The following is a 15,665-nucleotide window of genomic DNA, read 5'->3' on the forward strand; positions in this document are numbered from 1 at the left end:
CCCTCAGCAGGAGGCCCCACAACAGCAGGTGCCACCACAGCCGTAGGCACCACCATAGTAGCAGGCACCTAAGATGTTAGATGAGGATGTGTCAGATTAGCCAGTAGGTGGGGTGCAGGATGTGGTACAGAGGTACTGAGAGCGGGTTCGTGTAGCCTCTCGATAGTTTGGAGAGTTGCAGATTGCAGTAGCAGTCCAGGATGCGCAACTAGTGGAGAGATAGCGAGAGACAGATCGTCAGAGGGAGCGCGCGGAGACTGCAGAGCAAAGGCTAGAGCTAGCACAGGATGAGATCCGCTTCTAGTCTGCTCAGGTTGCATATTACTATGCCGCATACACTAGCACCGTGCCAGATGAGACATTGCAGGTTCAGTGATTCTCTCAGTACGTACGAGAGTCTGGAGGTGCATGACCTCTTGTTAGGCCAGATATGTCACCACCACCTTCGCCACCTGCTGCCTTTGCTCCTCCTGGAGGCGAGGGTTCAGGACAGAGTTAGATGCTCTGTGTTTGATTTTTGATTTTGATCCCTGGCTATGTATCGATTGGTGTGCTAGCACCACATGTATCATTTTTTATCGATTGCACTCGAGTAGCACCCATTTTTGTACTGACCCATTCTTTGATATATATATACGAGATTTTGAGCCGAGTATTCTTGTGTACATGTCATTGTCTCTTTTTTTTTGCTTTGATGTACATGAGATGTATGTTGTACTTAGATAGAACGCATATGTATGAACTGACATCTTACGTAGTGTTGCATGTTTTTGTTTGGCAGTCACAGGTATTCCATTGAGGAGCGTGAATTGATGAACCAAACGCTTGTGCAGCCATGGAAGAATTTGATGCATGTGGAGTATGAACAAAATTACCATCGAATTGCATGCTAATGCAAATGAAGTATGTAATGCAAGACTATGTTAAATGCAACCCTAGGTCTGGTTACCAAGTCTCGACGATTTATCATCATTCGATATAAAATAAAGCTCATATGTCATACAATTCTCACTGACATTGCAATCATGAAAATATGAATATAATATACATTTTTGGCGTGTCAAAATTAAATGTAAGTATTTGAGGCACAAGAAGCCAGAATGATGAGAACATTTGCCCCTTTTAATGTAGCAAGTTAACATAAGCATCAGAGCATAAATGCTAGGATGACCTGAATGTTGCTTGCATAATAAGCACACCAAACACACGGGAGATCCCTCTTATGCTAAGTACTCAGTATTCATTCTGTTCGTAATGACCCTTGCATTTGTAACCTAAGATAGAAGTGTGTTAGATATACTCGTAGTGACCCATATGTTCACTTAGTAGGACGAGCATCAGTATGTACTATAGCATGAAGAGTTCACTCCAAAAAACAAGGAGAAGCACTAATGTTATTGACGTATTCTTATAAAAGGAGTTGAGGTACACCCAGCCATCCAATACAAGATGGAGGCTCTTATAGTGGACACTTCTTTTATAGGAATGTATCAACTTGTTGGAACTAAACCACGGACAGAAAGCCAAGAAAAGATCATGCCCCCAGTGATTACTTATCTAGTCAAAGATGACATCATCAAGTTGCTCGGGGAGATATGATAAATCAAAAACAAATCAAACAAAGAAAAAGCTTAGCATATCCAAACAAATATATCATTTTTTTTAATTCAATGTTTTGGATTGATGTCAAGTGCTAATGTCCATAATACATTCGAAAGAAATCTCTTCAATAGGGTGACAACAGTAGGCAGACGCAGTCAGAACGACTAGTGACTGAGGTCAAAGAGGAATCTTCACGATGAAGAACCTAAGAAGGACTAAGCGACAGTAGACAGACACAGCCAGGATGACTGGTGACTGATGAAAAAGAGATCTTCCATAAAGGAATCTTGAGACATGACCAGAGCAACAGTAGGAAGACACAGTTGAAACAATTGGTGACCGTTGCGAAAGAGATTCTATGAGGAGAATCTCGAAAAGAGTGACACTAGTGACAGTAGGCAGACGCAGTCAGAATGACTGGTGACCATTGCAAAAGAGATTCTATGAGGAGAATCTCAAAAAGAGTGACACTAGTGATAGTAGGTAGACATAGTGAGGAACATTGGTGACTATCACAAAGGAAATTCTATGAGGAGAATCTCGAAAAGAGTGACACTAGTGACAGTAGGTAGACGCAGTCAGAACGACTAGTGACCATTGTGAAAGAGATTCTATGAGGAGAATCTTGAAAAGAGTGACACTAGTGATAGTAGGCAGACACAATGAGGACCACTGGTGACTGTCGTGAAGGAGATTCTATGAGAAGAATCTCGAAAAGAGTGACACTAGCGACAGTAGGCAGATGCAATCAGAACAACTAGTGACCATTGTGAAAGAGATTCTATGAGGAGAATCTCAAAAAGAGTGACACTAAGGGGGAATGCCCCTGAGCTATGACAAGACTCAATCCATGGATACATGAGCAGGACACAAGAAAGCGAAAGCGACTGTACAGAATAGCCAGAAGATATGCTGCAAGGTGAGGCATTGGGAACAAGAGGTGCCTGTTTACCAGGTTTTCACCTTCTTGGTAAGTTTTCTCTTCTTTTTTTTCTTTTTTCTTTTTTTTTTATTTAGGACTTTTTTTTATTTTTAGATTTTTTTCAGGACATTTAGATATGTATAGAGAGCTTGCTGAGATTAAATCAACTGTAAAACCGCTTCAAGTGGAGAGTGTTCATAGGCTCTTTAAGCACTTCTCCTTTGGTTGTGGAAAGCTAATAGGCGCTAGATCTATAGACTGCAGTAATGATGTAAGGACCTAGCTAGTTTGGCTCAAACTTTCCCTTTTGCATTCATTGTTGTTGATTCTTAGGGTTCTCTCTCAGGACAAGGTCACTCAGTTGGAATTCACGTGGCCTAATTCTCATGTTGTAGCTTCATGTCATTCTTTGTTGATATGCTCGTAGATGATCACAGGCCCCTTGTCATCGTTCATCTAGTAACATAAGCTTTTGAAGCCAAGCTATCCTGTAGTCATCATCAGTGATAAGGCCTTTCATGGAGATTCTCAAGGTAGGAATCTCAACCTCTATTGGAAGCACAACATTCGCCCCATACACCAACGCAAAAGGAGTCGTGCCCGTTGGAGTTCTAATGCTTGTCCTATATGCCCACAGGGCTAGATTGATCTAGAGATGCCAGTCTCTCCCTGACTTACTGACTATGTGATGAAGAATTTAAAGGATCACCTTGTTGGATGCCTCAGCTTGGCCATTACCCTGAGGGTAATAAATGGAAGACCAATGTTGTGTAATCTTGAATTTCTTGCACAATTCCTTGAGGTCTTTATTTTTGAACTGTCCTCCATTGTCAGTAATGATTGAGGATAGTATACCATATCTACAGATGACGTAGTTTGTGATAAAAAGCACTACAATTTTTCTATCAGCAATTGTGAGAGGGACTGCCTCTACCCATTTTGTGAAATAATCTGTAGCGGTGATAATGAACTTATGTCCATTGGAAGAGGTTGGGTGAATCTGCCCCACCAAGTCAAAGGCCCATTGTTGAAATGGTCATGTTGTAGTAGAGGGAATCAGCTCTCTGGCTAGAGCATGAATGAGATTCTCGTGTAGCTGACACCACTTGCAAGACCTAGCATATTTAACAGCTTCTTGCTCCATTTTAGGCTAGTAGTAACTAGCATGAAGGAGTTTGCAAGCTAGTGTCAGGCCATTGGAATGAGATCCACAAATGCCTTCGTGAACGTCAATTAGTGCGCATTTGGACTCATCGGGTTCTAAACACCTAAGCAGTGTTCTGTCGAGACCTCTCCTATATAGATCGTCGGCAATAATGACATAATGTGAAGTGTTACAGATTAGGTAACGTTTCTCATTTCAGGTCAGACCTTCTAGAATGGTTTGATTATGAAGGTAGGAATAGATGTGATGGTAGTGGGATGATTCTTGTCCTATAATAGAACAAATCATCCTGGAATCAGGTGTGTCATAGGCTGGGTAGTGTAACGCTTCCACCAAGAACTCATGTTGTAGATTATTTTTTGGCATTTGTAGAAGGGAGGCTAGAGTGGCCATGGCATCAGCCACTTTATTATCTGCACATGGAACTTGTTCGAAGGTGATGTGTGAAAAATATTTTGTCAAGTCATCAACCATGCATTTGTAAGGAATTAGTTTTTCATCCTTTGTTTGATACACATCATTTACTTGGTTGATGACAAGCTGAGAGTCACCGAAGATATCCAACTGATCTACTCTCCATTCAGCTGCAATTTTCATACCATTGATCAAAACTTCATATTCAGCAATGTTATTTGTATAAGGAAACAGAATCTTGTATGCTTTGGGCAATGAGTATCTCTGTGGTGTAATGAAAAGTAATCCAGCACCTGATCCTTGTTGTGTGAAGGACCCATCAAAGAACATAACCCATGTATGGTGAGTGAGTGTTAGAATTGACTCATCTGGAAAATCAATTTTTATTGGTAGAAGACTCTATATGGGTGCCTCAGCCAGTTGGTCTGCAATTTCCTATCCCTTTATAGCTTTGTGTTCAACATATTGGATGTCAAACTCAATTAGTATCATGACCCATTTAGCCAATCTTCCTATGAGAGCTGCCTTACTAAGCAAGTACTTTAATGGATCTATTTTAGCCACAAGCCATGTAGTGTGGGCAAGCATGTAGTGTCTCAACTTTTGGGAAGCAAAGACAACTGCCAAGAAAGCTTTCTCAATAATGCTATAGTTTTTCTCATAAGAGACCAATGTTTGGCTCAAGTAATAAATAGCTCTTTCTTTGTTGTCATTGTCTTCCTGAGCCAACAGGATTCCCAAAGATGTTTTAGTGGCTGAAATGTATAAAAGCAAAGGCTTCCCATGCACAGGAGGCATCAGGATCAGTGGATTGACAAGATATTTTTTGATCTATGTTAAGCTTTGCTCACAATCCTGGCTCCAATTGAATTTCACACCCTTATGTAAGGTCTTTGTGAAGGGTTGTGATTTATCACCAATTGTGAAATAAACCTGCAAATAGATTGAAGCCTTCCCTATAGTCCTCTCATCTGAATAATGTTTCAAGGTGGTGGCATGTCCATTATTGCTTGTACTTTTTTTAGATCTACTTTAATTCCCTTTGTAGAAACAATATATCCTAACAGTTTTCCTGATGTGACACCAAATGCACATTTCTTAGGATTGAGCCGAAGACTAAATTTTTCCATATGATCTAGGATGGGTCCCAAATCATGCAAATGAGTATTGTATTTAGCGCTTTTGACCAAGGTATTATCAACATAGTCCTCCATGGTTCTATGCATCATGTCATGGAAAATTGTAGTAACAGCCCACTGATATGTAGCTCCAACATTCTTTAAACCAAATGGCATCACATTCCAACAAAAGGTTCCCCATGCACATGTGAAAGCTATTTTCTCTTGATCTTATAGCATAATTTTTATCTGATTGTATCCTGAAAAACCATCCATAAGTGAGTACATCTCATAGCCAGTTGTCATGTCCATGATCATATCTATATTAGGGAGCGGAAAGTCATCTTTAGGACATGCCAAGTTAAGATCACGAAAGTCTGTACAAAATTTGATAGATTTATCGTGCTTCAAAATAGGAACAATATTGGATATCCATTCAGCATAATCAATTGCATGGATGAAACCAGCCTTTAGAAGTTTCTCCAATTCTGCTTTGACTAGCAATGCAACATGAGGATGCATTTTCTGAAGCTTCTGTTTAACTGGTTTGATGCCTGGTGCTATGGACAAGTGATGCATGATAAGATCAGGATCCAATCTTGGCATGTCAGAATATGTCCAGGAAAAATTTATTTTCTTCTCCTTGAAAAAGGCAATGAATTGTTCCTTTTCTTCAGTTGACAATGACTGAGCCAGATGTATCACATGAGGATGTTCTTCTGTGCCCAGGTTAATTGGTTGTGTCGGCTCTATTAACATTGATGATCTCTCCTGAAAGTGACTAGGAAGGACATCAAATATCTCATCCGTGGGCACCTCGGAGAGGTTTTCACCCTTGGATACATCTTTTGTTTTTACTTTTTTGGGATCTAACACTTCCACAATGTGGTTTTCACCATCGGACCTCTTGCATTTTTTATTTTTAATTATGTGACTGAGATATTTGATGTTGGCTTCAGTCATGTTGACGCTCTGCTCATTGGTGGAAGAAGTTATAGGTTCGATAGCGTTTAGGTAACAGGCAAGAGCATAGTCATTCTAGAACATGGGGACGTCGTTAGATGCATTGGGGTTCCAATCTATAAGCTCGAGATGTGTGAGTGAGAGAGTAGTGGTTGGTTCAATAGTGTTCATAGTATAGTCATTAAATGCATGGACCAGCAATTTGAGACCTACGATGACCTCACCCACAGGTGTATTCAAATGCCTTGGAATACTAACGTTAGGAATTGATGACTCTAGGACACTAGTTGGATCAGACCCCTGTGACCTAACCCTAGACGTTTCAATCACTTCGATTTGATTTTCATAGACATACACTTGGTCAATGTCTTTATTAGTAGTCACTTCTGAAAGATTGTCAAATTCATATTCATGAGAATAGGTGCTACATGGTGAGAGACTAAAGAACTCCCCAATAGTGATAGGGACATACTCTCCTTCAGCCTCTGGATTGTTACACAAATACTCAATATGGCATGACTGACTAGATTCTCCCTTTTCTAAATGATATTTGAGTTGCTTAGAATTGTCCTCAAAAGAATCACTAGTATCATCCATAGTGCTAACACGTGGCACAAAGTCATCTAGCTTAGCAAAGAATTTAGCAAGATCATAAGGAATAGGATGAGGGTAAGAATTCTCATCATCAAATTCTTCCTCTTGAGTACCTGACTCAGATTGTGGCTCATTTTTAGATGAACTCTCAGTTATGGGTATGAATTTATTGGATCCCAAATGGAAAGGAACCTTCTTAAAACCTAGGCTAGTTGTGTCACTATTGCTTCGAGCTGTTGCTTTGATAGGATCTATTAAACCATTTTTATTGCACCCAATAGTGCCGGTTCCTTTGTAACCAAAATGCTTCATAAGCTTAAGACCAGGTCCATACTTCTTAGGAGTGATTTCTTGAGCTTGTTCTATTAGGTTTGCTGGAGCCTCTTCTTTTTAAAGCCATGCAGCAATGGCTCTGTTTTTGCTTTCATCTTCCAAGGGAATTGTAGCTTTGACAAAAGAGCCATTAAACTTGGTCTGAGGTATCAGCACAAATGGCTTCTTTGCTTCTGAGGGTCTCCCAAAATGTCGAGGGGACTCTGGAATAGATGTTAATGACAGCACTGGTTCCATGTGGTACTCTCCCATACCAGTTTCTTTCAATTTAAATGACTGCTCAATTTGTTTCAGCTTATTGTTGTGACAATCAGTAAACTCACGGTTAGCAGGGACAAAAGAATCAACAGCTTTGAGCATATTGCAGGCGTAGCTAGTAGTGGTAGGAATAGTAACTTTGGAGCCATGAAATGGGAATTTAATGCATTGGTGGTATGTGGATGGCACAGTGCGCATCTCATGTATCTATGGTCGTCCCAACAGAATGTTGTAGGCTAAGGGAATGTCAAGCACCCGATAGGTGACATCCCTTTCGACAGGACTGACACAAATTGGTAAAGTCACAAGACCTAGTGACTTTTGTTCTACTTCATCGTATGCTTTAATAGTGATCTTTCATTGAGGATCAAAAAGAGTCCTCAGAATAATCCAATTGTCTAAGCAAAGTAGCATAAACAATATTTAGGCTAGCACCATTGTCAATGAGTACTCGATGAACACGTGTCTGGTGGATCATAACCTCAATGTGTAGAGGCTGATTGTTTGGGTGATTGACTAAGTTGTCATCCTCCTCAAAGAAGGTCATAAGATGATGTGAGGTCAGGTGACCTTCCATGGATTGAAATTTCTCAAGATTAAGATCTTGAGGAATGTTTGCCTCGGTGAGGGCTTTGTCCAGAATTTTCCTGTGGGCAGGCGAGATTTTAAGCAGCTCAAATATGGAAATGTGAACATTGGTTCATTTCAACTAATCTAGAACATTATAACTGGTTGCAGTCAAGTTCATTGTGTATTTTGCAACTTTACTGGATGGACCAGCAAGGGTTTTTTCCTTGTGTTGTTCAAGATTTAAAATAGGAGGTGTAGGGCCTTTGAGCACCAACTTCGCATGAGAGCAAGTAACAGCGTTAGCACAATGTTGCGAAGACACATTATCCATGTTATTGGAAGTAGGGCCTCTTAAGACAAATGGTGTCTTGGGTTTGTTGTTATCTTGCTTCCCCTTTATGGTAATAACGTCACAGTATTCAGAATCTATAGGTTCAACCATGTGAATGACATTGTCATCATTGGAATACGTATAGTTGACCTTATTGTAGGGTTCTAGTTTTGAAGTCTCTCCTTTTTCATAAGTTGGGAAAGGCTCTTTGAATGCCTTGTGGTCTGAGTTTTTGTTATGTCCATCTACCACAAGTTCACCAGCATCAATCATGTCCTGGACTTTATGACACAAGTTTATACAATAGCTGGTTTTGTATCCCTTGTTTTGGTGATACTCACAAAATGAGGTCTCATTCCACCATGGTGGACGTGGTTGTGGATCATAGGGACGATGGTTATCCATTGGTGAGATAAGCTTGTGTTGTAGCAATGTTTTGTAAACCACATCCAAAGGTTCTCCCAAAGGCGTATACTCTCACTTGGGTCGTGTTGCCCATGAGTTTCTCAGTTTGTTCCTTGATGCCTTATTGTCAGGAGGAGGCTTCTCAGCATTTTTGGCCACTTTGAGGTAGTCTGTGAGATTAAATGCCGCTTTAGCAAGTTTTTTTGTGACATTATCAACAACCCCATCATGTACAATTTCTTGGTTCTTGTTGACATGTTTGGTTGTATCCCTGTTGGAAGTGGAACCTTGTTTTGTATTGCTCTGAAGATTGAGCTCACCTTTCTTGACCATAAATTCTTTGATACAGATAGCCTGTGTAATCATGTCTTCAAAGGTACGTGGACCTTGTATTTGGACTCTATACCCGAAATCAGGTAAGAGGTTATCAGTGAAAATGTTGAGCTTCTCCGTTTATGGGATTTTATGGGAATACTTAGTGTATAGTTGTCTCCACCGTTGGAGGAAAGTGAGAAAAGGCTCACTAACCTTCTATTTAAGGTTGCATAGATCTCAAATATTTATAGGATGTTGAATGTTATGAGAATATTACTGAACAAATGAATTAGCAATTTTGTCAAACATCTTTATACTAGGAGGTAAATGTGAGAACCACTCCAAAGCCTGACCATGTAGGCTTCTAGGGAGTAAACGCATGAGGTACGTTTGATTGTGTATAAACTCCATAGACAAAGCACCCAATTCCCGCAAGTGATCTTGGGGATCAGTAGTACCAAAGTACTTGTCATATCTGGGTAGTTCTACACCTCATGGGAAAGGTGGCATGTTTATACTTTTGTCAAATAGGAATGAACAAAGAGCATCCAATGTGTATGTCTTTGTGGGTTTCTCTTTCTCATGCATCATCTAAGCCAATTGGTCTTGCATAATTTTCAATTGTTTTTGGAGTTTAGCAGTCTTAGTTTCTTCTTCACATGTTATAATGGTCTCCACATTGAAATGTGTGGGCAATTTAGCTCCCTCTTGGGCAAGTTTGAGAAAGTACTTTTCTTTCTCTTCGTTGAGTAGGATTCCCATGACCTTTTGAAATTTTTTGTCTCTTTGACATTTAGCTATGTGTTCAAGAAGGATTTCCACCTCTTCCTGTTCCTCATCAGTGTCATATTCTTTCTCCTTCTCCTTGTCATCCCTAGGTTGTTCTTGATATCGACTATGACTACCCTGTTCAGGTTTACGATTAGTCATTATAGGAACGTGTTCAATTTTTGTACGTTGTGTTTCAAAAGGCTCTGTGGAGAAAGGATCATACATTATATTTGGGAATGTAGGACCTCTACACGTTTCAGTATCCTCTTGGTAAAAAGGATTCCTAATTTTTTGCAAATTAGAAAATATTCATTGAACTTGAGATGACCTTGCAGGTGAGGAAGACCGTGAAGATGCCTCACTAGCCAAATTGGATACAGATTTCATAGTGAAAGGTAAGCTACCTCTATCATGATTATGACCCCTAGCACGACCACGTCTAAGGTTATCAGGATAAAACATGTTGCCGCTTCTGGTTGTGATAGTCGTAGGCAAGGACAAGAAGCTAGAACCAGGACAAGGACTACACTAAGACTGAGTCTCAAAAAGAACAAGATAATAGAAAGAATGTTGTTCACTAAGGCACAAATGGTCTAATTTAAAGGCCAGAACAGCCAAAGATTATGACCACTGTGACATAAAGTATGACAAGCATTAAGACGAGGACCAAAATTACTTATGAGATGAGACTAGTCAAGGTATAAGACACAAGTCTTCAGCTAAGCGAAGTATCACTGTTTCAAGATTTTTTGCAAAGAGAGAGCAATAAACGAACGCAGAAAAGGATAGCGTGCAGGCCACAGATAGCTAGAACAGACCCAAATTGGTAATGCTGATACAAAGTCTTATGTGAAAACCTTTACGGGTCGCGCGAAGAAGTTTTACAAGCCACGCAAAGAAGTTTTTGTCTCGCACGAAGGTCAGTAACAGTGGTTTAATTTTGTGCGAAAGTGTTTACAGGATCACGCAAAGATACACAACAAGAATTTAATTTTGCACGAGGAAAAAATGGCTTCGCACAAGTGTCAGATGATTTCATGCAAGACCCAAATGATTTCATGCGAAAGGGCAGAACAGTTTCACAACAGCAACTAATTTTAACAAAATTTTTGATTGTTCCAATAACCAGGTAGATAAATAGGCATGTAGAACCAGCAAGCAAGTGATTTCAAGCATGTCTAAAAATAATAAGCAAGGGCAAAAGAAACCTTGTGCATGAACAATCAAGTGACTTAGTTTGTGCTAAGTCCTAAGAGAGCTATTTGTGTATGTTTTCAAAGAGTTTTGCAATCACACATACATCTCTAGAAAATAAAAGTTGGCCTCTCTAAGGTATTTAGTAACGGTTTGACTTTGCAACTTTTATGACTCATAGGGATGACCTCCAATCCTGACACATCGAGGTTTTGACATAGTCTGATAACTTAATCTTCAGGAGCTGCTAGGGAGATCTGACAACCCACAATGAACCACACCTATGGAGATTTCTTCCACAAGGACATTTATATAGCGGTTGTCACTACCATGGTAAAAATGGCTATTACCGCTTGAGGTTCTGTCATCATAGTTTTCCCAGTAGAGGGATTGTCTACTATGGTTGACCCTCTCTAAAGGTGACCGACTCACAATAGTGTACCACAAGGGGACTTAGCTTCCAGATTCAAGGTTTTGACACCTTTTCACCTTTAGCCCAATCAAAGTAGACAGATTAATTTGACACGCTAAACTAAGATTATCTCTTAAAGATCTATGATATCATCTCCCAGTGATCTATCAACCTCTCTGGAGAAAGGATGCCTTAATCAAAAAGTTGAAGATTCATCTATCTACGATATGCTCAAAGTATCCTCCCCACCTACAAGGAATCCGTCTTAGAGAGGAGTTTCACTACAAACCCAATCCCTCAAGATCCACGAATAGTGTTCATGGGGGCTTAATTACTATGTGTGTACAGATGTCAATTTTTGAAAGCAAATCTATCCAAAAGCAATCAAAAAAGCACAAGGTGGTACACTTAATGCTTTAACTAATGTGAGGTGAGTCCAAAGATGTGGAACATTTAACCCCTTACACAAGCTAACATGAGTCCACAACTCAGAAACTAGTGAGTTCTAGAAAGCACAAAAGGGTTGCCTAGTGGAGCCTTTAACGCTTTTGTCCTGTAGACCCCTCCCCTTTAACGTGGTGTTGATATTGCAACCATAGGGTGGAACGAGGGGCCAATGGATTAGCAAGTCCAATAACCCAAAATAGCTATCTAAATCTATCACTAGTACCTAAGCCTGCTAAATGAATACTAATGGATCTCACACCCTAGTATCAAATTGTGCATGTGTTGTAAAATGAAAATATGGAAGGAAACACACACAAGCTTGACACGAGAGATGTTTGTTTTAGATCCAAATGAAGTGTTATCAGCTGAGGAAGGTTACCTGATGATCCTCGCAACGCGCTTAGTAGAGTTTACCTATTTTTAGTGACTTTATCATGCTTTTCCAATTTTCTTGCAAACCGTTGTTATGTTGTTCCAAAAAAATAAGAAAACACAGAAATACTAGAAATCGTGAACAGTCAGCAGAAAAACCAGAAAACATGAAAATCAATGCAAAAAATTGCCTGTGTCAGAAGAGTTTCACGCAAAATTTCTGACAATTCGCGTGAAGAAGTTTTACGACTTGCATGAAATTATATTCGGCTCGCACGAAGTTTCGCATGCCCAAGAACTTTCTCATGCAATTTGAAAAGAATCTTCGCGCGAAGATTCTAGATCCTCATGCGAAAATGAACAGTCTCGCATGAAGATTCCTAAATTTGTACGAAACAGTATGGACAGAGAACAAAAAATGATTTAAAAAATACAGAAAGAGGCCAGAAAAACTGATTTTTAGGCCCCACAGTGGGCGCCAAAAAATGTATACATGAATATGTGGCCTCTGCTAACACACACACTTCAACACGGTCATTGTATGCAGATTCATCCCGGAATGAACATTGGATTGTTCATCCAAAAATTAGTTGGCAAAGCGACCTATTGCCTTCTATCTAAAGGGAATTGCTTGTCAGATATCCTCAGATTTGAGGTGTTTAAGCAACCAGACCCTGTAAGAACAAAGGATTTAAAAAAAGAAGATGCGACTAATCTATATGAGAATGCAGATTAATCTAGAATGGAGTACAAACAATTAATCTAAGAAATAAAAGACATTAAACTAAAAATGTATGCATTATTAAGCTAGATGAATTTAAACTAAGAATGCAAGATGTATGTAAAAATATGAGCAAATGTGAGTATGAATTCTAGCAGCAATTTGATGCAAATTCTCCAAATTCATCCTCTCAAAATGAAGAGATGAGGGTCTCTTAAATAGACTTTCCTGGAATCCATCAACAGTTGAGATCGATTTCAATCAACGGTCAGGATTAAAGGTGAAGTTTAGTCATAAAGGGAGATTCCCAAATTAAAGGGAGTTAATAGACTTAATTTGAGTAAAATAAGGAGTTAATTGATTTAATTTGAGTAGAAAAAGGAGTTAACTCATTTAACTCATTTTTTATCAATAGTGAACTGAAAATTTCCCTTTTTTGAACTGAAGAGAGATTTTGATGAAATATTTAATTTAATAAAATGAGATATGCTCTCATAATTACCTTTTCTATTTAATTAAATAATCTATTAATTAATTAGAGATACTTTTCTTATTTAATTAAATAACTTCATTTAATTAATTAGGAATGGCTTCCCATTTAATTAAATAACTTTGTTTAACTAATTAGAAGTAAGTACTCCATTTAATTAAATAATTTTGTTTAATTAATTAGAAATACCTTTTCGATTTAATTAAATAATTACATTTAATTAATCAAGATAGGTGTATTTATTAAATTAAATAAATTTAATTCCATAGTACATTAGCCTTAGGATATAATTTAATTTAATTAAAGTATAAATACTTACTAATTAAATTATAATTAAATCAATTACGTTTAATGCGACTAATATGAGTATGTACTATAGGAATTAAATAAGAAATATGATGAATGCAGATTAGGGTTTTCTGCATCTGACAATTAAGTCAAGTAGTGAATAGCAAAATGAGAATTGCCTATTAGAATAGGACTTAGAAATTATCAGAAATAGACCAAAATTGGTATAATGGCAATAAGCCAATTTTGGGGTATTACAACTACCACTTACATCACATTACACTTGGAATGCCTTATTGAAATTGAGTAAATCTAACACATAAAATTCAGCAACCTTTTGTTTCAAAGTCTCAAAACTCTTATTATCTCCATTTGTCCACTTGAATTTCCTTTTATCTCCTCTCATTGTCTCAGTCATAGCATTGCAAATTGAACTAAAATTTTTGATGAACTTTTAGTAATAACTTGTTAAACCATGGAATGAACATACCTCCCTAATATTCTCAGTTGTAGGCTAGTCAAGAAGTGCTTTAACCTTCTTTGAATCTATCATCAAACCATTAACTAAAATCACAAATCCCAAAGATACAATCTCTTCTTTCATGAAGGAACACTTCTTCAAATTAATTAGCAACTTCTCTTCTTGCAATCTTTGCAATATCTATCTAATGTGCAACAAATTTTCTTCTCTAGTTTGACTAAATATCTTAAAGTCATCCAAGTATACAATTACAAAATTCCCCAAGGATCTCTTTAGGACCTCATTCATTAACTTCATAAAAGTACTCAATGCAATAATCTAACCAAGAAGAATAACCAACCATTTGTGTAAACCTTCTTTTGTCTTGAAAGTAGTCTTGTATTCATCACCTTCTCTGATTCTAATTTAATTATATCTACTTTTCAAATCAATCTTGGTAAAATATTTTGCTCTAGCTAAAAAATTCATTATATCATCTATTCTTGGCATGCAAAATTGATACTTAATTGTGATTTTGTTGATAGCTCTAGAATTAGTACACATATACCATTCTCCATTCCTCTTAGGTGTCAACACAATAGGCACTATGCATGGACTCAAACTCTCTTTGATCAAACCTTTCTGTAATAAATCTTTGTTACAATGATTTAGAAAAAATGAGATGGGGGTCAATCAGTTATCCTTAGGTCCATATGTGCTAATTCAACTTTTAAACACTTCAAATATATTAATCAATCTCAAATATACACTTGATCTCTATAGCATGACCAATTTAACATTTCATGCAACATCTTAACTCTATGTCTCTCTACGTTTTGTCTACGAGTAAATAAACTACGATAAAATATAGAATTCAAAATAATAACATCCACACATGATAATAACTCTTTTGACACTAGGATTTAAAATGGAAACCCAATTTGGTAAAAACCACCAAGTACCATGCCACCAATTTTCACTCTTCTGAATTGAACTCGATTAAGATCCAACCATGTTAAAGGTTATACAAGAAACTATTAAATGTGACCTTGTTAAAGAATTTGATCACCTTTTAGGAGTGACCTTGTTAGAGGACTTTAGAACATTCCATTAGAATGTTACCTTGATCAAAGGATTTACAAAATGAGTGTTAGGTCAACCTTGATTAAAGGATCTTAGACTAATACAATGGTTAGAATGTAATATTAGGTTTGACCTGTAAAAAATAACTCATCTTGCAAATTTAGATCTTCATTTTCTCATATATTGGTTCACTGATTGGCCTTCATTAACATCTCGATCTCTGATATGCTTGGCATCTCCTCAAGCAATCATAGTTCACAAACTCTTCACACTTCACCTCTACTATTTTTAACTTCATAGTTTCTCTTAAAGATCACGAATCAATAATGAACCAACTTTACAACTCATTCCTTATGCCTCCTTAAATAGGTAATTTTAATCTTTTTCCACTTAAACATACCGTTGATCTTAAGGTTAGGTTAGATTCATCAAATCCT

General features: G+C 37.9%; 1 protein-coding gene across 1 annotated transcript in view; it reads left to right on the forward strand.

The window, feature by feature from the left end:
* The first annotated feature begins 430 nt into the window (after window positions 1-430).
* Window positions 431-15,665, forward strand: part of LOC149553655 (uncharacterized) — a 95,193-nt gene continuing 79,958 nt past the window's right edge. The window contains exons 1-2 of the mRNA XM_089790358.1: window positions 431-494; window positions 10,722-10,890. Of these exons, the coding sequence (XP_089646484.1) occupies window positions 431-494; window positions 10,722-10,890 (233 nt within the window). The remainder of the gene's footprint in view (window positions 495-10,721; window positions 10,891-15,665) is intronic.

The sequence above is a fragment of the Cupressus sempervirens genome, chromosome 6 (genome assembly GCF_028749045.1).
Source record: "Cupressus sempervirens isolate cs-2001-9-10 chromosome 6, ASM2874904v1, whole genome shotgun sequence".
NCBI lineage: Eukaryota > Viridiplantae > Streptophyta > Pinopsida > Cupressales > Cupressaceae > Cupressus > Cupressus sempervirens.